This window comes from Lepus europaeus, chromosome 20 (genome assembly GCF_033115175.1).
Source record: "Lepus europaeus isolate LE1 chromosome 20, mLepTim1.pri, whole genome shotgun sequence".
NCBI lineage: Eukaryota > Metazoa > Chordata > Mammalia > Lagomorpha > Leporidae > Lepus > Lepus europaeus.
Window position 1 is genome coordinate 35909612 of NC_084846.1, and position 24755 is coordinate 35934366.

Sequence of the window (24755 nt, forward strand, 5' to 3'; positions counted from 1 at the left end):
TTGTTAACTTTGTTAACTCTATTACACTTTTGAGCTCTCAAAGCTTTTTGGCCTTTAAAAACTCAACTTGGTCATTGGTGAAGTTTTTTTTTTTAATCATACTTTAGTAACTACTTTTAAAAGATAGTATTTTTTATTCTCTGTCAATACTTTCAGTATATGAAGTCTTCATGGTTCTGATTTTTCTCTCTATTATTTTTGCTGTCTTGGTCATATCACCTTCAACTCCTGTGGATTGTGAGTCTGACTGTGAGCTCATATTCTTTGGAACTTTATCCATGGGAATGATTGGTGTGTTCCTTCAAAGATTTGAGTTTTCTCTTGCCAGGTGCTTGGTGGTACTTCCAACCCAGGATCTTTTTATACTAAATACAGATTGGGGTTTCTTGAGCTATCCAGTAGAATGAATTTGGTCTGCAAACCCACATTAAGACGAGCTTGGGGATTTATGAATTCTTCGGAGAGATTTTTTTACCTTCATCTGGTTCCAAGTTTTGAGATATGTACTTTATTTTGCTTTCTCTTGGTCTTGAGGGGGAATTCTATTTCTGAGTTCTCCTTACATGAAGGATAGAGCTCTTTGTGGTCTTAGCCTTGAACTGGGGGATGGAGACAGCGTAAGGATCTGTTGGATTCTCTACATAGGGTGGTCCCTGTGTGTTTTTCCTCTACTGTTTGTCATCTGAGACCACAAAAACTGAAGCTGAATGTTATCTACTTCAGGAAAATGCCTCAGGGATTAGTTTTACCTTTGTGGCCTCCATTTTCACTTAGTTTTGGTTCCTGAATTTTACTTACTTGTCTTTTCTTTGCAGCATATGATGTGCTTTAATAAAATGCACTGTTAGCAAATATTTAGTGATTTTAGTGGGATAACCAGGGTATTATCTTCTAATCTCTTCTTTTACTTATTTCATAATTTCTTCATTTATTTATCTTTATAATTAATAAAGAATTCAGGAAGAAACTATCAAACTTTGTCAAAGTGAAATATTTAACATCTTATATTTAGATCTGATGTTACTTATAAGCATACAAAGTTCAACTGTGATGATAAGCTGTATTAAATTTTGAATCAGAACAGGATTTAGGAATTTTAGTATCTAGTACCTATGCCTAGCAGTCAGGTGACAGAAGCTGGGAGAAGAGAAGATACAGTGTGGAGTTCTGGCCCTGCTGTTTTCCAGCTGTGTGTCCTTTAAAACATCATTGAGCTTCCTGAACCTTAGTTCTCTCCTTAGTCAAATGAGTACACCAGTGCTTGATTTTCCCGGTTTACAGAATAGTTGCTGGTGTTGGATGTGCTAGTAATATGTGCGCCAGCTCCTTTAAACAGCATTAGTGTTAAATTTGAGTCTTTACTCTGGCTCTGTTAATTTTATTGGACTTCCATGAGACAGGGTCGGCAGTGCATTCACAGGTTGCTCTTGGTATTTCATGTAACTTCTGAAGTCTTGTCTTAATTCTCTAGCTTTCCTTGTTTAATTTCCTCTTTGTCACTGAAGCTCAGTTAACATTCAGCATTGAGCAGAAACAAGAAATTTGAAAGCTGATTAAGAAAGATTTATTGGAATGTCTAAGAATTTTGACAAAATTATGCATGTCATTTTTATTAACATTTGATGCTGCTGTATTCTGGTGTTTTAAGTCAAAAAATAAAAGCAGTGTTTTGTTTCTAAAAGCCCATGCTATATCCAATGTGGGGAAGAGTTTTCAGAAAGTCAGCTGCCTTTTGATAGGATGCGAGGATTTGATTCTTTATCTGTTTGTCAGCAGAGGGAGCCTTTGCCTTATTTTTAAATTCCGGAAGTCTGGCAGTAGTTTGTGAAGGGCCATTGTATTGATGGAAAAATACTTGTTTCCTCATAGGCCTTGGAGGTTTTGGAACCAGTCTTTTCTTGTTCCTGGAAAGGAAATACCCTTTTTTTTTTCTTATATTTTTGAGTTCTTTATATGTAACATGGTTCTTTTTTTTTTCTGGACAGGCAGAGTTAGACAGTGAGAGAGAAAGAGACAGAGAGAAAGGTCTTCCTTTTCCATTGGTTCACCCCTCCAAATGGCTGCTGTGGCCGGTGCGCTGCCGCCGATCCAAAGCCAGGAGCCAGGTGCTTCCTCTTGGTCTCTCAGGTGGGTACAGGGACCAAGCACTTGGGCCATCCTCCACTGCCTTCCTGGGTCACAGCAGAGAGCTGGACTGGAAGAGGAGCAACTGGGATAGAACCTGGCATCCCAACTGGGACTAGAACCCGAGGTACCGGTGCCGCAGGTGGAGGATTAGCCAAGTAAGCCATGGCGCCGGCCTGTAACATGGTCCTGAAGTGCTAGCATAGAGAGGAGTACTTTAAAAATGGCTAATGTTGAATAATTATAGTGGTTCTCAATGCTGTCTTCCATTTTAAATGGTCTTAAGATAATGAAAACAAATAGTGAATATGGTGAGTTTTTCATAAAGCTATCTTCTTTTTCTTCAATTAAAAGGCAGGCAGTACTTGGTGCTGACATTTTTATTTACTACATATTATTATTATTATTATTATTATTATTATTTAAAGAAAATCCTGGTGAGGATGGGCTGGTTTTTGTTTTTGTTTTTAATCTCCTGGTTGAGCAGTTCACAGGATTGACAGTGCTCTTATGTTTCCCAGTAGTTTTTAGATTTTACAGATCAGTGAAATTCAAGAGCTTGGGAGGCACTGCTTTTAGCAAATGAAGATAGAAACTTTTTTTTTTTTTTTTTTAATTTTTGGCAGGCAGAGTGGACAGTGAGAGAGAGACAGAGAGAAAGGTCTTCCTTTTGCCGTTGGTTCACCCTCCAATGGCCGCCGCGGTAGCGCGCTGCGGCCGGCGCACCGCGCTGTTCCGATGGCAGGAGCCAGGTGCTTATCCTGGTCTCCCATGGGGTGCAGAGCCCAAACACTTGGGCCATCCTCCACTGCACTCCCTGGCCACAGCAGAGAGCTGGCCTGGAAGAGGGGCAACCGGGACAGGATCGGTGCCCCGACCGGGACTAGAACCCGGTGTGCCGGCGCCGCAAGGCGGAGGATTAGCCTGTTGAGCCACGGCGCCGGCCGAAGATAGAAACTTTTGAACGAAACCACTTCTAGCTTCCCAGTCACCTTTTGTGCTAACTTTCCTTTGCATTCCTTTTTGTACGTTGATACTTACGCAGTGAGACTTTATGACTAATTGACCTGATATCCGAGATACAGGTTAAGTATAGGTGCTAGGGGAAGTTGGTTTAATTCTTTGAGTCAGTGTGCTGAGTTTGGGATTAGAGTGGCATTCATTCCTACCCCCTGCCAGGTACTGTGCTGGGCAGTAAATATGTCCCCTCCTTTAATGTTCACAGCCGATCTATGGATTATAGAGTTTATTTTGAGTATATATTTTGAGCATTATAGAGTATAAGGTTTATTTTGCTTTTGAAGCCATACACTGAGTGATTGAATAAATAATCCAAGGTCATATGTCTAAGATGTGTCAGAGCCAGGATTTAAAATGTTGTCCTGTCTTTCAGGTTCAAAATTACTGCTGTTTGCACTACTTTTTCATACTTTGTCTGTATTTGATACTTCCCCATATTAGCTCAATTAATTTTTTAAAGATATACCATCCTGCTCTTGGACTAGGGGATATTTAAAAAGCATCCAATAGGATGGGGTACTTTGCTGACTGATAATAATCTCTTGTTTTGTATTACCCAGAAAAAGACTTGGTACCCAGGCTGTAATAATTACTAAAGTCTTAAGGTTTAATCTGAGAATGTATTTGAAGTCGGAGTTTAATGAAATGTTGGTGGATCTAGGGATCATTCTGTTCTTTGTATCCATCTTGAGTTTGCATAACTTGTTCTTTATGATTTTCCTTCTTATTAATATATATGAGGTTTTCCCTCATACTTCCTTTATTTCCTGAAGAACATAGTTAACCTTTTTTCCTCTACCTTTTTTTTTTTTTTAAAGATTTTATTTATTTATTTGAGAGGTGGAGTTATAGACAGTGAGAGGGAAAGACAGAGAGAAAGGTCTTCCTTCCGTTGGTTCACTCTCCAAATGGCCTCAATGCCCGGAGTTGCGCAGATCCAAAGCCAGGAGGTGCAGGGGCCCAAGGACTTGGGCTGTCTTCTAATGCTATCCCAGGGTGCAGGGGACCAAGGACTTGGGCTGTCTTCTAATGCTATCCCAGGCCATAGCAGAGAGCTGGATTGGAAGAGGAGCAGCCGGGACTAGAACTGGCTCCCATATGGGATGCTGGCGCTGCAGGCGGAGGATTAACCTACTGCGCCACGGTGCCGGCCCCTTTTCCTCTACTTTTAATAATCTTTTGACAGTTTTAATTATGTAGTACCAAGATAGATATTAATTTTGAAACACGGTTTAAGTATTGCTTGTTAAAATTAATTATTTTGAGCCTGTTAGGTCGGGAATAGCTCAGGGTTTTGGTCTTTCATATCCCTAGGAAGAATAGATGGAAAAAGGAGATGGAGACCGACCTCAACAGAGGTTGCTTTATTGGAAGCAAAAAGGTTGGCGACAGTCTGTTCTTGCAAAGAGACTGCGTGCAGAGCGCATTTGGGACTCAGGTTTTATCCTGAGTTAGTAGAGAATTTGCCACTGGTGGGGGGGTGTAGAAGGCAGTTGGCAGAAGAGTAGGGGGCTCTTTGAATTCTCTGGGAATTTCCCTCTGATCTGTGTCATAGCTGCCCTGTGCAGCTGATCTGCTTGGCCATTTGCATTGCAAGGAGTTGAGAACAGTCTGGTTAGGCACCAAGGTCTCCACCAAAGGGAGGAAGTCAGGTGGAGAGAGGGAAAGGAGGAAGAGAGGGAGGAGCGGAAGGTGTAACAAGTCCTTTAGGGTCTTTCACCATACTATTTTTACACTGATGCAATTCATTCATAGAAAAAAAGTTTTTTGAACTCTGTTATATACTAGGGACAGTCAAAAGTAGGGATGCCTGATGAAAAAAACATATTGCTAGGGGGGCTGGCACTGTGGTGTAGCGAGTAAAGCCACCACCTGCAGTGCCAGCATCCCATATGGGCGCTGGTTCAAGTCTTGGCTGCTCCACTTCCAATCCAGCTTTCTGCTATGGCCTGGGAAAGCAGTAGAAGATGGCCCAAGTCCTTGGGGCCCTGCACCCATGTTGGAGACCCAGAAGAAGATCCTGACTCCTGGCTTTGGGTCGGCACAGCTCCAGCCGTTGCAGCCAGTTGGGGAGAGAACCAGCAGATGGAAGACCTCTCTCTTTCTCTCTCTCTCTGCCTCTCCTCTCTGCTGTGTAACTCTGACTTTCAAATAAATAAATAAATCTTTTTAAAAAATACATATTGCCAGGGACAGGTATTTGGTGCTGTGGTTATGTTGCTACTTGGGACATTCTCAACCCATATTGGAGTGTCTAATTTGAGTCTTGGCCACTCAGCTTCTGACCCTGAGAGACAGCAGATGATGACTCTGGAGCTTGGGTCTCTGCCATTGGATGGGCCCCTGCCTTTGGCCTAGCATGGCTCTGGTTGTCATAGGCATTTGGTGAGTGAACCAGTAGATGGGAGATCTCCGTCTCTATTTTTCTCTATCTCTTTGCCTTTCAAAGAAAATGAAAGTGAATAAATGAAAATTAAACAAAACAAAATGCTAACTCTGAAGGGATTTTCATGTGAATATATTGATATTATTAACCATCTTGGTTCTCTTGATGATCATTGGTGTCCTGGTATGTAGAACCACAGTTTGATATGATTTCATACTTTCATGGTGGTTCAGTTTAATTGAGAAGACATAAGTGGCTAAACTCAATGCTGTGAGCTAGTCAATGAGAGCAAAAAAGCCTTGTCTTCAAGGATTTCATACTTAATTTGTGGAAGTGAGAAAAGTGCATCACATTTAGCTGTATCACCAGGAAAGATACTGTCTGTACTGTTAGGGAGTGATGCAATATATAGTATGAAAGAGTAGAGAGAGAGTGGCTCGTTTATGTCTAAAGGCAGTTGGAAAAGCCTTCATGGAAGTGGTTGGTGGCACTGGATCATGGAGGTGGAGGATGTGTAGAATGATTTTGTGGGCCGGCGCTGTGGCTCAACAGGCTAATCCTCCGCCTTGTGGCGCCCGCACACCGGGTTCTAGTCCCGGTCAGGGTGCCGGATTCTGTCCCGGTTGCCCCTCTTCCAGGCCAGCTCTCTGCTGTGGCCAGGGAGTGCAGTGGAGGATGGCCCAAGTGCTTGGGCCCTGCACCCCATGGGAGACCACCTGGCTCCTGCCATCGGATCAGTGCTGTGCGCCGGCCACAGCACGCCTATCGTGGCGGCCATTGGAGGGTGAACCAACAGCAAAGGAAGACCTTTCTCTCTGTCTCTCTCTCTCGCACTGTCCACTCTGCCTGTCAAAAAAATAAAAAATTAAAAAAATTTTTAAAAAAAGAATGATTTTGTGATGTTGTGATGGGAAAATGGCATCTGAGGTGAATTGAACTATACTCAAAAAGGCATATGATGGGGCCGGTGCTGTGGCGCAGCGGGTTAATGCCCTGGCCTGAAGCGCCAACATCCCATATGGGCGTCGGTTCAAGACCCAGCTGCTCCACTTCCCATCCAGCTCTCTGCTATGGCCTTGGATAGCAGTAGAAGATGGCCCAAGTCCTTGGGCCCCTGCACCCGCGTGGGAGACCTGGAAGAAGCTCCTGGCTCCAGGCTTTGGATCAGTGCAGTTCTGGCCGTTGCAGCCAATTAGGGAGTGAACCATCGGATGGAAGACTCTCTCTCTCTCTGCCTCTCTCTGTGTAACTCTTTCAAGTAAAATAAATAAATCTTAAAAAAAAAAGGTATATGATGCTTAGGGCAGGGAGGGTAATTTTACTTGGAGTATTTAACTCATAGGACCAAATGAGGAGGGATTATTCAAAGTTTATTTAGAAGGCACACTGAAGAGTTCTTTGGATATCCTGTGTATGAATTTGCACTTAATTCTGGAGACACTGGACTACCTTTGAAGCTATGGAGCAGGTTGGTAACACAATGGCATCTGCATATTAAGATGACTAATTTGGTTCATTTGTCTTTATAGTACTTTTATTAAGAATATGTAATTTTAACTGCTTCCTTCAGAAGAAACCAAAGGAATTCAATAGACCAAACAATGGTTTAATGGCACATTGAACTTTGTGATAGGAATAGTTTGTTCAAGAAATTGAAAGTTAATATTATCATTATCCATAATTCATTTTTATTTACTTTTTAAAATCCTATATGAGTTTAGATCTTAGCTTCAGCTGAGAATTTCCTGGCTTTAGTTTTTTTTCCCCACAACTCTTAATTAATTGATCTTAGTTCAGTGTCAACTGTAGTTTTTTTTCTTGTTCCATCTTTTGATAAACTAATGACTTTTAGAATAAGAGGGTTAATAATATATAAACAGCAACTATTTAGCTTCTGGAGTTATTATTTTGTGAGACCAATATTATTGCAAGAGAAAAACATTTGTACAAAATGAAGAAATGTTTTTAAAACTTTGGCGAATGTTCTCTGGATCTCTTACCTTGAGAAGTCTACCTCATTTTAAACTAGTTATTTTTTAAAATAATTATACTCTACCATTATACTTACCCTTTAAGAATTTTTCTTCTGGACGAGGGAGAAGAAAAAAATGCTAAGTACATGAGCTTTTCTGCGTGATATCATCTGTCTTATCTTCCTTACATTGCTTGGGGAGTCATCCTGCTAAAAACATCACTATGAGAGGCTGGGGGATGACAGGGCAGAGAAGAGAGACAGAGACCGAGAACATGAGCGAGAGTGTGTGTGCTGGGGTGAGGGTGCAGAGACAGAGGCAGCTAGCTCACTTCCCAAGCCCAGATAGGACTGTCTTGCATGCTCACAATTAATTTCTCCTTCCTTCCTTCCTTCCTTCCTTCCTTCCTTCCTTCCTTCCTTCCGCCCTCCCTCCCTCCCTCCCTCCCCCTTTTTCTTGACAGGCAGAGTTAGTGAGAGAGAGAGAGAGAGACAGAGACAGAGACAGAGAGAAAGGTCTTCCTTTTCCGTTGGTTCACCCCCTAAATGGCCACTAAGGCCAGCACACTGTGCTGATCCGAAGCCAGGAGCCAGGTGCTTCCTCCTGGGCTCCCATGCGGGTGCAGGGCCCAAGCACTTGGGCCATCCTCCACTGCCTTCCCAGGCCACAGCAGAGAGCTGGACTGGAAGAGGAGCAACAGGGACAGAACCCGGCACCCCAACCGGAACTAGAACCCGGGGTACTGGTGCTGCAGGCGGAGGATTAGCCTAGTGAGCTGCAGCTCCAGCCTCTCTATTCTCTTTTCCCTTTCCTTCCCTTTCTTTTCTTTTCTCTCTCATAGTTACAGAGAGAGAGAGAGAGAGAGAGAGAGAGAGAGAGAGAGAGAGAGAGGTCTTCCATCCACTGGTTCACTTCCCAGATGGCCTCAATGGCAGGAGTTGTGTGGATCCGAAACCAGGAGTCAGGAGCCTCCTCTGAGTCTCCCTCGAGGGTGCAGGGGCCCAAGAACTTGTGCCATCTTCTTATACTTTCCCAGGCCACAGCAGAGAGCTGGATTGGAAGTGGGGCAGTCGGGCCTGGAACCAGTACCCATCTGGGATGCCAGTACTGCAGGTGGTGGCTTTACCCGCTATGCCACAGCACCAGCCCCACAGTATGTTTCTTTAGTGATTTCAATAGTTATTCTGTTAGGGAAATTGCTGGTTTGAGAACATTAATTTACAATACACAGAGAAGCATCTGAACAGCCAACAGTTGACACAGACCTATGGTCTAAGATACTTTCTGTAATTCTTCAAGTTTTAAAAACCCTTTGCTTTAGCAAAAAAAAGATGAAATTTTGATTGTGTGTGTGTCTTCCTTCTTACATTAAATTTTACCCTTTTTGCTCTGAAGGGATTTCCCACTCCCAATTTTAAGTTTTTTTGTTTTTTTTTTTTTTTTTTTTTTTTTTACATCATTTGCTGTGCAAAAGAAAGCTACTCCAGTAATATCAATTAGTGATCATTTTCATATCAGGTATTGGGTAGTATGCTTTTTGATTATGTTGTAGCCTTTTTTTTTTTTTTAAAGATTTGTTTATTTTGAAAGTCAGAGTTACACAGACAGAGAAGGAGAGGCAGAGAGAGAGCAAGAGCGAGAGAGAGATTTTCCATCCAATGGTTCACTCCCCAGATGGTAGCAACGGCTGGAGCTGTGCTGATTTGAAGCCAGTAGCCAGGAGCTTCCTCCCGGTCTCCCATGGGGGTGCAGGGGCCCAAGGACTTGGGCCGTGTTTTGCTGTTTTCCCAGGCCATAGCAGAGAGCTGGATAGGAAGGGGAGCAGCTGGAACTTGAACCAGCGCCCATATGGAATGCCGGCACTGCAAGTGGCGGCTTTACCTGCTACACCACAGCACTGGCCCCGATGTTGTAACCTTACAGTAAGTATCATGTAGTCTTTTCTTCATCCCACTGCCTTGCAGGCAAAGAAACTTTGATAGTCTCCCTGGGCTAAGATAAAGATGCAGCAAAGCCTGGACTCAAGTTGAGACTTTACCAGCAGCTCTGTCTGAAGATCCTGTCATCTTCATCAGCTCAGCCTGTCCCAGGGCCCTGCCTGCCCTGGACCCTCCAAACATGGCTTCTTCATGGTCCAGGCTCTGTGCATGACATTTCGTCTGCACTTGCTTCTCGGATTGACTGGTGGACTCTTTTGCAACCTGAAAGATCCAAGTGTGATCTCTGTTCAAAAGCGTTTTCTGATTCTTCAGGACACTGTGAATCATGCTCCCATAGCCGTTTCCATTATTTTAATGTCTCTCTTCTTACACTGTTATAACTAGTTGTTTAACCCCTATACTCGCTGAACTTTCTGAGGATTTCAACTGTGCCTCCCCAGAACATGCTAGTTTTTCAATGCATGTTTGTGGAATTTTTTGAATGAATATGAATTATGGAAAATGTTCTCAAAGCTTTCATGATCATGGTATCTGACAAAATAATTCACTCAATATTTTGTGGATGCAAGTGATAATATAAAGTTTAGCTCCTTTTAAACTCTTAACATTGCATTCATATGGAGTATATCACATATAAAGCTAATTTAATGAATGGCTGTAATTTCCTTATAATATGTTATTAAGCTTGTTCACAGTTTAGGGGAAAAGATTGTGATAAATAGCTTGGTGAAACACGCAGCAGTGGTCTTTGTGAACCTACTAAAGTTCACTATTAAAATGAGACACATTAAAATGTCAAAAGAGAAGTTCATAGGAAGAGTTAGTATGTAGACTCAATTTTTATTTTCTGGACTCTTAAAGTAATTAGTCTCACAAAGTTATTTATTGGGGATAACACTTAAATAATAGTTGAGGATTTTTCCCTAGTACATAATTTAAAATATTAGCTATTTAACTCAACACATGTATTCTATTTATTAATTTCCTGTGTTCACTTAGGGTTTTAAAAGTATTTATTTATGCCTGGGGTTTTAAACTTAGAATCTAATTGGATATTGCATTATTATAAAGCATTAAGTACTTTTAGAATGCTCCAACAAAAAAGAATTTGAGGAAGAGGGTAGTAAGAAAGTAGCTGCTCTCTCAGTCATCTAATTTCCAGTTATTAAGCATAGCCAAATAATAGCTCTATCTCAAAACAATGATAATAGTTTTGTTAGTGTCAGCATGTGTGGAAAAAGCGCAAAAATGATACCAAGTGACAAATTCAGCATCTAGTGTGCTCTAGAGAGCCGTCTACTACTTGTTTTTAAGGCAGTAGCTGTCGGTTTGCTACACGGAGCATTTTAATGTCTGCTCATAGCAGACATGTAATATCATTTTTGAATTAGGTTTGCAGTAAAGATTAATGTTAGTGTTTTCAGTTTTTCTGTAGCAACAACCAAAATTTTTTCCGTGCGTGCGTAAAATCAGCGGAAGTTCCACAGACTTTGGACTCCTGTGTTCTTGTGTATCAGCCTCTTGATGTTTCCTGTCTGCCTTTTTGACTACCTGTACAGCTGTTTTTCATGTGTTTTCAGACTTGGAGAAAAACCAAATATTTTTGACAGCTGCATGCTGAACTGCAATATATGCTTGGCCACAGGTCACGTTTGCATTTCTTCACTCGTATTTTTATACAGTGTGTAAAAGAAATATGAGCACAGAGAGATTCAGAAAACATGTAGCATGCTGAGTAATGGTAGTCCTCTCTCCTGTGTGCCACTTGCTCTGCTGCATGGATTCCACAGGAAGAGAAAGACAGCACAGAAAGGGAGAATATGGCATTCAGCACTGCCCTCCTCGGGGCCCCAGTTGCCAAAATATTGCGTGATGGAAAATGCTCCAAGTCATGGATGGTAGAAGTTACTTCTGGGCATGGGAATACACGCACAGTTACTCTATACTGTTTGAACAAATAGGCTGTCATTTAGCGGAGAAAACTGTTAATCTAGCAGCCAGGTCACTGCGTAATTGACTAGCTTTGACTATAATTTCAACACCAGGAAATGAGATGCACTATTTACTAAACACTCATTTCTTGGGGTTGCCAAGGTAGAACATTCCCCACGGGCATACACATTTTTGGTCTATGATGATTGAAAAATACCACTTTCCAAAATCCTTTCAAAATGATCTTGACGAATCTTTTCTCCATTTGTTCCCAGATCTTGCAAATCACATTTCATATTGTGGTGGTTATTTTTCTCTCATCATGCTCAACAGTAATGGAATAAACATCGAGATGTAAAATTCTGATGAAATCTCCAGCCATCCTAATAATTTTCACTTTAAAAATATTTAATTTTCTTGTGCAGCTTAGGCATTTTTTTTTTTTTTTTGACAGGCAGAGTGGACAGTGAGAGAGAGACAGAGAGAAAGGTCTTCCTTTTGCCGTTGGTTCACCCTCCAATGGCCGCCGCGGCTGGCGCTGCAACCTGCACATCGCGCTGATCCGATGGCAGGAGCCAGGTGCTTCTCCTGGTCTCCCATGGGGTGCAGGGCCCAAGCACTTGGGCCATCCTCCACTGCACTCCCTGGCCACAGCAGAGAGCTTGCCTGGAAGAGGGGCAACCGGGACAGGATCGGTACCCCGACCGGGACTAGAACTCGGTGTGCCGGCGCCGCAAGGCGGAGGATTAGCCTGGTGAGCCGCGGCGCCGGCATAGGCATAATTTTTGAGGAGGTGTTCATTTAAGATATCGTTTCAATCTTTTGCTCTTATGTTTCCTGCTCTGTTGGTAAAGCTTGATCCTCTGCACTCAGCTCAGCTCTGACTGACCCTATGTTTTTCTAATAGGTTACTTTTCTCCCCCAGAATTGCTGCTTTTACCTTTGATTCCTATTTACTTAGCAATTCCTCCACAGTCCAGGGTGCATCCTACCTCTACAATGAAAGTTTTCCCAGGACGTTCACTGTGATGAAGCTGTTTGATTTTCTTTAGTATTTAGTCTGTTTCACATCATTTAAATTTTGCATGCTAACCTGTGTTTTTATGAAATGAATGTAAGGTTTGCCTTCCAAGGATTCAGTGTGTATAGTGGACACAGATACATCCCAATTTGAATGCTAGTTTTCTCACCTTCTAATTCATTGACATTAGACAAATAATTAGACAAATTATTTTAGTTCCATGAATTTGTCTTCCCATGTGTAAAATATGAACTGTTGACCACTTTTTAGTTACTGAAAATTATAGCTTATATACTGATTAAGAGTTCAGCACAATGCTAAGAACATAGCAGGTGCTCAGTAAATGACGGTTGTCATTGACAAATTGCTGTTGTCTCTTTCTTACAACTCCTGATATAAGACTGAGCATGTGGTGAGGAGTCTGAGTATGGTTCAACACTATGTCATTTAAATAGCTCTTGAAAGCCCATCACTTTGATGAAGGCTTCCTGTTGGCTCTGTTCTATCAGACCTACACAACTTTCACGGCTTTTCTGGATTGTTCCTTCTATTCCCATTATCTGTTAGGAGAGCCTTTGGTATGTATTCTGAAGTGCCTTCCAACATAGTGATTTGAAGTATGATTTTAAGGGTTTATTTATTTATTTTTGAGTAATGTTTTGGATTGATCCCTACATTTTTCTGAATGTCAGTGGCCAAGATGGTGATAAATAAAGCATTTTTCACATACTTCGAATGCAGTGTGTGAAACACATAGAATAAAATCTCAGCCAATCCGAGCCGCAGATGAATAAATTATTTTGCCCAGCTTACTTTAGCTCAACAGACGTTTATTAATGTATCTCTTGTGTGCCAGGCACTTTATACTTGCTGGATTTACAAAGATGAGTAGCATGCAGTTTCTGCTTTTGAGTTTAGTCTAGGTTGAACGAGAGCACTAAAACAGATAATCTCTATAAATGATTGTTCTAAAATATTCTAGGGTAAGGATAGGGCTCTTTGGGATCACAGATGGAGGGTGAATGAAGGGGAAAGAGGACTTTTGGGAAGACGTGTGAGCCTCAGCTGGTGATGTCAGAGCAAAAATAGGTTGATCTACTTGATTCAGGGACAGAGATCCACTTTGAAGCGGCTTAAACATTCATGGATTTTTTTTTTTTTTTTTTTTTTTTTGGCTTGGAAAGTTCAGGGGTAGTTTGGCTCCAGGTGTGGCTTGATGCACTGGCCCAAGCAATGCCCTTGGAAAAGCCAAATGGCTTCTGTGCTTCCAGACCTTATTCTTCTCACACTTTATTCTCCAGGGAAGAGTTACTGTTTTTCTAGCTCCAGTTCAATTTAGGGATTTGGTTTCTCTCTTTGGTTGTAAATTATACCAGTCCCCAAACCAACCATTCCAACTAGTGGAGCACTATTTGTTTTATGAAAGTTAGAACCTAACTTAAAGGTTGGGATGAGGTCAGAATGAGCAGGAGGAAGCCTGCAAATGTCACCACACCTGGGGAAGAAAAACAAAAGGATTTATTGAGGAAAAAAATAAAACAAGGAAAAGCAAGGAAGCCTGTTTCATTATGATGTGTGTGGGAAATAGCAATAGTTAAACATCAATACAATATGTAGGATGAGGCTTGGAAAGTAGTTATGAAAATAAAATCTAATTGGGATGAGTGGTGAAGACACGGGCATCTGACAGGTTTGATCCCTCCCCCTGACTCTTGACTGCAGCTTCCGGCTAATGCATGCCCTGGGTGACAATAGTGATGACCCAAGTGGTTGAGTTCCTGCTAGCCAGGTGGGAGACCTGGACTGAGTTCCTGGTTCCTGGCTTCAGCCTGGCACAGCTCTAGCCCTTGCAAGCATTTGGGGAGTGAGCCAGCAAGTGGAAACTCTGTCTTTCTGACTGTCTCTGACTGCTTCTCAAATAAATAAATAAAAATGAAAAAAAAAACTATAATATGATCACTTGCCACTGCTAGATTTAGTTTCCAAATATTACTTTATTTAATCCTCACAGAACGTTACTGAGATAGATATGCCTTTGCAGACAAAGAAAATCGAGTCTAAGCTCACCACTAATTATTGAAGTGGGATTCAAATCTGGATTATCTGATTCAGTAAGTAGCCTGCTTAGACTTTATAGTATATTAAATATTCTCTGTATTGCTGCCGTTTACATGAATAAGACGATATACCATGTTAAGGGTCCAAGTTTTTTCTGGGATGCAGGCTCTAGTTCTTTACCTGTTGTGATATTGAAACTTTCAGCATGCATCAGAAGAGTCTGTATGGCTTGTGAAAATCTGTCACCAGTATTTCAGATTCATTGGGTCTAGACTGGGATCCTAGAATCTGCATTTCTAAGAAGTTGGTTGATAGTGCTGGTAGTACTGTTTTGGGACCACATTGTGAGGATCATTTCTGTAAGGTCTTTGGTTACACTGGAGATTGATGGTTCCATGATACCACCTATTAAAATAAACACAAATTTTATTGCTACTTTTGCTTGCAAGTACATATGCTCTGAGGTCACAGTCTTTAATAATCCAGATACTAAGAATACAGCTTGGTCACCCAACTATAGGTCATGATAATTTTGTCATGTACAAAATGTATATATGTATATATACTTTGTTTTTCTACATTTTGAGAAAAGAATGTAGAAGAAGTAACATGAACACCCCTACTTTTAGCATCTAGAGTTAACTGTTGTGTACATATATATGTGTATAGAGACATTTGTTTTTTGATGAACCATTTGAAAGAAGGTACAGTCTTTGTCCCATGATCACACAAAAGAACATTCATGACGTGGCTGGTGTTGCGGTGCAGCCAGTTAAGCCTCTGCTTGCTCTGCTTCTGGTTCAGCTCCCTGAAATGCATCTGGGAAAGCATGGGAAGATGGCCCCAGTACTAGGGCCTCTGCATCTGTATGCGAGACCTGGACTCCGTCATTGTGCCCATTTGAGGAGTGAACCAGCAGATGGAAGATCTCTCTCTCTCTTTCCCTGTCTCTCTCTCTCTGTCTCTCTGCCTGTCAAAAAAATAAATCAGTCTTTTAAAAAGGATCATTATTAGGCTGGTGCCACGGCTCACTTGGCTAATCCTCTGCATGCGGCACCGGCACCCCAGGTTCTAGTCCCGGTTGGGGTGCTGGGTACTAGTCCCGGTTGCTCCTCTTCTAGTCCAGCTCTCTGCTTTGGCCCAGGAAGGTAGTGGAGGATGGCCCAAGTGCTTGGGTCCCTGCACCCGCATGGGAGACCGGGAGGAAGCACCCGGCTCCTGGCTTCGGATCTGTGCAGCACCGGCCGAAGCGGCCATTAGGGGAGTGAACCAACAGAAGGAAGACCTTTCCCTCTGTCTCTCTCTCACTGTCTATAACTCTACCTGTCCAAAATAAATAAATAAATAAAAGAATGTAATCACATTCAAATTTCCTGACTTTTCCCACTATGTCTTCTCTGCATGTTCTCTTTTTTGAATTTTAAAAAATGTTTTTTTTATATGAAGGTCAGAAAGAGAAACAAGAAGGACAGATAGATACAGAGAGATCTTCCATCCACTGGTTCACGCTCCCAGTGCTAGTGCTGGGTTAGGCTGAAGCCAGGAGCCTGGTCTCCCATGTGGGTGGCAAGGACCCAACTATGTGAGCCATCCCCTGCAGTCTCTCAGGGTCTACAAGAGCAGGAAGCTGGAATTGGAAGTGGAGCTGGGACTCAAACCTAGGTACTCTGGTATGATATTCAGGCATTCCAAGAAGCATCTTGTCTGCTACACCAAATGTCCACCCCTGCCTGGTTGTTTTTTGGTGTCAGGATCCAGTCAGGCCATAATTTATGAGGTAGTGATGCAGGTTGGATCTTTATTTAGACTCAGCTATGTTCTGCATTATTTAATACAGTGCAGGTTTGGTTGCTTTAACAAATGCCCAGCTTAATGATGGCCTAAATAAGGAAGGTGTTTGCTTCTGTCATATGTGACCACCTGGAGATAATGTAGTCCGGAGGAGGTAGTGAGACTGTTGCCCCAGTATGTGGTATCCACCTCTGAAGACACAAGCTGCTCCTCCTCTCCCATTGCGCCGGCTCGAAGTGGGAGGATGTACTCCGTCCTTTGCAAGGCACGTTTGGAAGTTGTATGTATAACCTCTGCTCCTGAACAATGACAAGACTAGAATCATATGTTGTGTTGGCGATAGAGGACTGCCAGTGTAGGATTTATTTTGAATAGCTGTGTATCTAGTGATGATTCATGGTTCTGGCGTTAAAGCCGAATGGCTATTGGAGGAAACAGTATCTCCACACACAAGTTCTTTTTGCAAATGACTGAGCTATACCAACCTTTATTAAATCTACCTAATGAATCCTAATAAATCCTATCCTTGCTGCTATTCTAAGCCTAGACTGTTCTCTTAAAAGTTATTTGATAATATATAATTATGTTCTTAGAATTGTATCTATGAACTACATTGAATCTGTTTTCTTTTTATTAATATCACATTAACATGAGAATTGAGAATTGTGTTACAGTAATTATCATGCACTTGCTTTGACCCTGAGAACCTAATGTGTTAATAAATTCCTGAAAAAATGATTTGATACATATTTTAAAGGTGTTCTGTTTTTGTCCTTTTTGTTAGGATGTTAACTGTCACTGTTCATAATTTCACAGTGTCTTCACCCCTTTTCTAATTTTGCTACTTTTTCTTCTCTGGGTTGGGAAGCAGGTGATAAAAATCCTTATTTTAATGCCATAATTTATGACATGCCTTACATGCTATACAGCGGTAGGTACTTTGACATCTTGTCTCTAAGCTTAGAATTCTCCCTCCTTCCAAGTTTATTGAAGTACTACTGTCAAATATAAATTATATATATTCATTGTGTACAGTCCAATATATGTATACTCTGTGAAATTGTTGTTAGAAATAAATTAAGGCCAGCGCCGTGGCTCACTAGGCTGATCCAGGTTCTAGTCCCTGTTAGGGTACCAGTTCTGTCCCGGTTGCTCCTCTTCCAGTCCAGCTCTCTGCTGTGGCCCGGGAGTGCAGTGGAGGATGGCCCAAGTGCTTGGGCCCTGCATCCACATGGGAGCCCAGGAGGAGGCACCTGGCTCCTGGCTTCAGATCAGCACAGCGCGCTGGCCATGGTGGCCATTTGGGAGGGTGAACCAACAGAAGGAAGACCTTTCTCTCTGTCTCTCTCACTGTCTAACTCTGCCTGTCAGAAAGAAAGAAAGAAAGAAAGAAAGAAAGAAAGAAAGAAAGAAAGAAAGAAATTAAGATATCCATCACCTCACATTGTCTTCTTTTTGTGTTGGGAACACATAAGATCTACCCTCTTAGAAAATTTCAAATATATAATACATTATTATTTGCTGTAGTCTCCATGCTGTACATTAGTTCTCTAGAAGTTGCTCATCTTAGAAGTGCAGATTTGTATCCTTGGACCATTTTGTCTCCATCTTCCCACCCTCTGACTCCTGGCAAGCACCCTCCTACTCCGTTTCAATGAATTTGGCTTTTTTAGATGCCAAATATAAGTGAGATCATGTGGTATTTGTCTTTCTGTATCTGGCTTATTTCATTTTGCATGATGTCCTCTAGGCTTAGCCATGTTGTTGCAAATGGCAGATTTTCCTTCTCTTTTCCTAACATATCTGAGGCGATACTTCATTTTGGTTTTGATTTGCATTTGCCCAATGATTAGTGTTGTTGAACACCTTTCGTATTTCTGTTGGCGATTTGTATGTCTTTTTTGGAAAAATGTCTATTTCAGTCTTTTGCCCATTTTTAAATTGGGTTATTTGTTTTTTTGCTATTGAGTTATATGACTTCCTTATATATTTTAGCAATTAATCCCTTATTAGATATATGGTTTGCAAATATTTCCCCCATTCCATATGTTGCCTTTTAACTTTGTTGATTATTTCCTTTGCTGTGCAGAATTATTTAAGTTTGATGTAGTCCCTCTTGTCTATTTTTGCTTTTGTTTCCTGTGCTTTTGGTATCCTATCCAAAAAAATCATTGCCAAGAACAATGTCATGGAGTGTTCCCCCTATGTTTTCTTCTAGAAGTTTTATAGTTTCAGGTCTTATGTTTAAGTCTTTAATCCACTTTGAGTTGATTTTTGTGTATGGTGTCAGATAAGAATCCAATTTCATTCTTTTTTTTTTTTTTTGCGTGGGATATCCAATTTTTCTAACACTTTATTGGAGAGACCATTCTTTCGTCACTGCATTCTTGGAGCCTTTGTTGAAGATTAGTTGATAACTTTGGCGTTTTTATGCAAGTATTCTCATCTTACAAATGAGTTGGCTGAAGCTCCAGGAATATTAGTAACTTGTTTATAAAAACTGCAGTTGTTAGAATTGTTAGAACCATAATTAAAAAAATAATTGATGCTCCGAGTGATCTGGAAATCTTCCCTGTGAAAAGTTTGCGTGATTTTTTATTACAAAGTCCTATTGTAATTGAAGTATCTATTTCAACTGCATAGAGGCATTTTTATGCTTATTTGTTTTTGTTGATTATAGACAGATGAGACTGCCAAATGGCTAAATAAAGCATTCTTTGTTTGAATGTGTCTGTGAGTACGCGTGTACAGCATGCACCCACACAGATAACATCTGTGTGAATCCACACCTTTTTTATTTTTATTATTTTTTAAAAGATTTATTTATTCATTTGAAAGACAGAGATACAGAGAGGACGGAGAGAGGGAAGGAGGGAGAGAGAGAGGGAGGAAGGGAGGGAAGGAGAGAGAGAGAGAGAGAGAGAGAGAGAGAGAGAGAGAGAGAGAGAAAGAGAGGATCTTTTATCCACTGGTTCACGCCCCCAGATGGCTGGCGCTGGGCCAATATGAAGCCAGGAGCTAAGAGCTTCTTCCATGTTTCCCCATGGGTACAGGGGCCCAAGCACTTAGGCCATCTTCTGCTACTTTCTCAGGTACTTTAGCAGGGAGCTGGATTGGAAGTGGAGCAGCTGGGTCTCCAATTGGCACCCATTTGGGATGCTGGCACTGCAGGCAACAGCTTTACCTGTTATACCACAGCGCCGGCCCCTGGGTTGTTTTCTTTTTCTACTTTGGCATTACAAGGGGACTTTCAAAAAGTTCATAGCAAAATGGAATTCAAAGGTCAGTTTATTTTGGCAAAAGAATGTATGCATGGTATTTTTATAGGATGCATTTTCCATGAACTTATTGAAACCCCCCCATGAGCATGGATTTCAAGATTTTTTTTTGCACCAAAATAAACATCTTTTAATGTTGTTTTCGTATGAAATTGTTGAAATATTCTTGTTTGTTTTATTTTTCAAAATAATTTTATTAGGCCGGTTCCGTGGCTTAACAGGCTAATTCTCCGCCTTTCGGCGCCGGCACACCGGGTTCTAGTCCCGGTCAGGGTGCCGGATTCTATCCCGGTTGCCCCTCTTCCAGGCCAGCTCTCTGCTATGGCCCGGGAAGGCAGTGGAGGATGGCCCAAGTGCTTGGGCCCTGCACCCCATGGGAGACCAGGAGAAGCACCTGGCTCCTGGCTTCAGATCAGCGAGATGCGCCGGCCGCAGCAGCCATTGGAGGGTGAACCAACGGCAAAAAGGAAGACCTTTCTCTCTGTCTCTCTCTCTCACTATCCACTCTGCCTGTCAAAAAAAATTTTTTTATTTATTTTAATTTTATTTGGAGGGCAGAGAGAGAGAGAGAGAGAGATCCTCAGTTCACTAGTTCATTATCCAAAGGACCTCAACAGCTGAGGTTGGGCCAGGCTGAAGCCAGGAGCTGGGAACTCTATTCAGGTCTCTGTACTGATGCGGGGGACTCAAGTACTTGAACCATTCATTACTTGTTGCTTCTCAGGGTGCACATGAGCAGGAAGCTGTGTTGGAAGTGGAATGTCTGGGACTTGAATCAGGCACTGTGATAATATGGGATGCAGGTGCTCAAGTGGAGGCTTAACCAGCTGCACCACAACACCTGCCTCTGAATAATTTAAAAATTGTAAAATGTATGTATACTGATATCAGTAACCTGAAAGCTTCGTTGTTTTGTAGTTTAAACTTTAAGCTATTGGCTATGTAGTGGAGACAAATTAATTGTGATGTGTTTGTTGTGGATAGTGATAAATTAAAAGATTATATTTGAAAAGAAAAGGTCATCTTGTTTGCTTTTTTTATCCTGTAGGTCGAGACTTAATATGTATCCAGTCGATGGATGGGATGCTGATGGTGTTTGAGCAGGAAAGCTATGCTTTTGGGAGATTTCTCCCTGGTTCCCTTCTTCCTGGCCCTCTTGCTTACAGTTCTCGTACAGATTCCTTCATTACTGTCTCTTCCTGCCGACAAGTGGAGAGTTACAAGTAAGTCTGAAAGTTGAGTCTTTGAAATCAAGATTTTTTTGGTGTGTTTACTTCTTGTTAATTTTTTTTTACCACAAAGAGCTTCAATATTATTAATGAAAAAGAGATTTCTGTGATAAAACGTAATTGTGATATTTAGCCTGTTCTTTTTGTATCAGAAAGTATTTGAAAGGAAGTGTAGTACAGTGATTTGAGAAGAGGTGTTCAGAGGGGACGGATCTGGGTGGAATTCTTATTTTGCTGTGTATAACTTTTTGATGGTTAGTGTCCTTATCGAGACTCTAAAGGAGATAATTATAAGTTTGTTATAAAGATTATATGTGGGGCTGGTGCTGTAGTGCAGTAGGGCTGCCTGCGGCGCCAGCATCCCACATGGGCGCCAGTTCATGCCCCAGCTGCTCCTTTTCTGATCCAGCTCTCTGCTGTGGCCTGGGAAAGCAGTAGAAGATGGCCCAAGTGCTTGGCCCCTGCACCTGCATGGGAGACCCAGAAGAAGCTCCTGGCTCCTGACTTCTGATTGGCCTCACTTTTACCACTGTGGCCATTTAGGGAGTGAACCAGCAGATGGAGACCTTTCTCTATGTCTCTTCTTTTCACTGTCTCTAGCTCTACCGCTCAAATAAATGAATAAAATATATTAAAAAAAGATTAAATTTATTCCAAATTGCCACCCCACAGAAAATATTCAATAAGTTATTGTGACTATTCTGTGATAGAAATAATAAAAGACGTTGTTGAGTTAAAAAAAAGCCAAATCCAAAGTTCAAGTGTGGAACAGTTTTTTAAGAAAACAGAATACTTGTGAGATAGGAAAAATACTGAGAAGAAATACAAATGATGTTAGGAATGTGAATAATTTTTTAAAAAATAATTCAAGTAGAGGTAAAGGATGACACTGAGTATGAAAACAGTTTATACTTTGCGCTGGAAATTTTTATTGATCTTGGTGAATTGTTTTTGAGAGAGACTGTTTTCTCCTTCACCAGCTGAATTTCAATAAGTTAAGGTTTAGAGTTTCTGGAGAGTGCATTTTTTGTTGGCAGAAAGAATTGGGAAAAGAAAGTAGAAATCCATGCTGAGAAAAGAAATAGACCTGCAGGGTTTCACTATCTTTCGTAATTTTATTGTTATCTTAACTGATGGCAACATTCAAAACTTAAAACATCTAAACAACACATCATTGTAGCTTTTCAGGGCTATTTTTGGTTGCATGAGTTTTTCTAAGGCAGGAAGCAAACATAAATTTATCAGGCAACAGCTGCAAATTTTTGTCTTCAGGTTTCAGTATTGTATATATAGCAAGGTACTGCAGTTTTCCCTTCTGAGTGGCAATCTCCCTTTGGTGAATGTCAAGGCGAGAAGGGTTCAAAAGTCTGAAAAATCGGCAAATGCTTTGTGACTGAGCAGAAGTTCACTGATGGAGGGTAGTGTTTCATCATGTCATGTTCCTTCTGTAACTCCTATGGCCCTTATCCAAAGAAGATGAATGAATTGTGGCATGGCTACTGGTAATAAATAAAATATTATACTTGTTTTGAGAAGTTGAGGAAAATATCTGTATAATTTACTCAGACGTGCCGAAGCTTAAGCAATATTGAGGAGATCTGCTTTTCAGCTTTCAACAGAGTTCTGTGTCTCACCCTCTGCCAAGTAGTGCTTGTCTGGGGTCACAACACAAAGATTTGAATGCTCTATTACTCACACTTTGAAATATGCACATTGGAATTAATTTGGTAATAACCCCAGGAGTGCCTGGATGAGGAAGCAATGTGTAGGTTTCCTTATTGTGTGAGTTGAATCTCACAGAAGTCTACATGGTTGTTTAGTGTGGTAATTCTCAAACATAGCAATCTATTAAGTTCATCTCCATCTAAGACTAAAAAAATGTACACTTTATCTATTATGTAGGTCTTTTATAATGGTAAAAATGTATGAGATATCTGATTATTGTGAAATGAGGACAATTGAGAGAGTTCATAACATTAAGCTGTGTGTTACGTTGCCAAATTCAATAGGTTAAATTAAATGATAATCACTGATGCAATTTAGGATGATAGAAAGTATGAAAACTATTTGGTTTCTTTTGAGATTTCATTAAACCTATCTATATAATCAGTCAACAGAATGTAATTAGCTAATAGTATTGGCTTTTCAGACATAATTTATCTTCAATTTTGTTGTAGATATTTAATTACTTAGTTATTTTGAAACAGGAACTAGCAAAGGCTGGTCTCATTCTTTAGTGTGCTAAGACTCTGCTGGGAAACCTGTTATAAAACACAGATTTACAGATTCCTGGTCCCCTCCTCTCAGATTTTGATTTACGGTTTTGGGGATAACCCAGGAATCATCGTTGTAGATATAATATAATCGAGGTGATTCTAATGCAGGGACACACTTTGAGCTTTGCTTTCCGTTGGAGTTGAGAGAATTGTTTGCTCTTTTTTTGGGAACAAGGGAAAGCTATTTGGTACCACTGTTCCCTTGGCCATGTGTGCACCAACTTTGGATAACCTTTTCTTCTTTTTTTACTTTCTTGGCCTGTCACAACAGTTTAGTCACTAAATCCTGCCTTTTCTACTCTTAATTCTCTTATTCAGTTCTTGCTTCTAATTTCCATTGGTTTGGGCCTTCATCTTTTTACTTAGACTTCTGTTTTTTTCTTTTTTTTTTTTTAACCTCTAATGTAGACAGTGATGCTCCTTCCATAGCTACCCTTTTAAAACACCTGTCTAATCCAGTATAATTTTCATTTCCTATTAGAAAACATGAACCTTCTTTCACGGTTGGCCCTTCATATCTGTGGGCTCCATATCCATGGATTATTTTGACTGTAGATGGAAAATATTTGAAAAAAAAATTGCATGTGTACTGAGCACATGTGGACTTTTTTTCTTGTCATTATCCCCTAAGCAATTATTTACATAGTTTTAGATATTATTTTTTAGGTTTACTTTCTTTTTAAAAATTATTTATTTATTTAAAGATTTATTTATTCATTTGAAAGTCAGAGTTACACAGAGAGAGAAGGAGAGGCAGAGAGAGAGAAAGAGGTCTTCCATCCATTGGTTCACTCCTCAGATGGCCTCAACGTCCAGAGCTGCGCTGATCTGAAGCCAGGAGCCAGAAACTTCTTCTGGGTCTCCCATGTGGGTGCAGGAGCACAGGTACTTGGGCCGTCTTCTACTGCTTTACCAGGCTGTAGCAGAGAACTGGATCAGAAGTGGAGCAGCCGGATCTTGAACCGGAGCCCATATGGGATGCACTGCAGGGGGGGGGGGTGGCTTTACCTGCTAAGCCACAGCACCAGCCCCAATTAACTTATTTTTTAAGGAAAACAAATTTCATATTTACAACTTTAGGAATATAGTTATTCTTCCCACCATACCCACCCTCCCACCTGCACTCTCACTTCTCTAACCTCCCTCTCCCATTCCCGGTCCATTCTTCATTAAGATTCATTTTCAATTAGCCTTGTACACAGAAGACCAACTCTATACCAAGTAAAGATTTCAAAAATTTGCACACACACATATACACACACACAAACTGTTTGAGGATAAGTATCACATTTAACTCTCATAATACAACTCATTGAGGATAGAGGTCCTACATGGAGAGTTAGTACACAGTGACTCCTGTTGTTAACTTAACAATTAATATTTTTATGTATGATGTCAGTGACCACCCAAGGTTCTTGACATGAGAAGCCTAGGCTATGGAAGCCTTTTATTTTTTTAAAGATTTATTTATTTTTTACTTGAGAGTCAGAGTTACACAGAGAGAGGAGAGGCAGAGAGAGAGAGAGAGAGAGGTCTTCCATCCGATGGTTCACTCCCCAAATGGCAGCAACAGCCGGAACTGCGCTGATCTGAAGCCAGGAGCCAGGAGCTTCTTCTAGGTCTCCCATGCGAGTGCAGGGGCCCAAGGACTTGGGCCATCCTCTACTGCTATCCCAGGCCATAGCAGAAAGCTGGTTTGGAAGTGGAGCAGCTGTGACTCGAACCGG

At 41.1% G+C, this 24755-nt stretch overlaps 1 protein-coding gene across 4 annotated transcripts in view; it reads left to right on the plus strand.

Annotated features, from left to right (window-relative positions):
• The window catches only part of BBS9 (Bardet-Biedl syndrome 9), a 445045-nt gene that overhangs the window by 86496 nt on the left and 333794 nt on the right, over positions 1-24755 (plus strand). For all 4 annotated transcript variants that reach the window (XM_062178843.1, XM_062178842.1, XM_062178845.1 and 1 more), the window contains exon 6: positions 20572-20746. In XM_062178843.1, coding sequence (XP_062034827.1) covers positions 20572-20746 — 175 coding nt within the window. The remainder of the gene's footprint in view (positions 1-20571; positions 20747-24755) is intronic.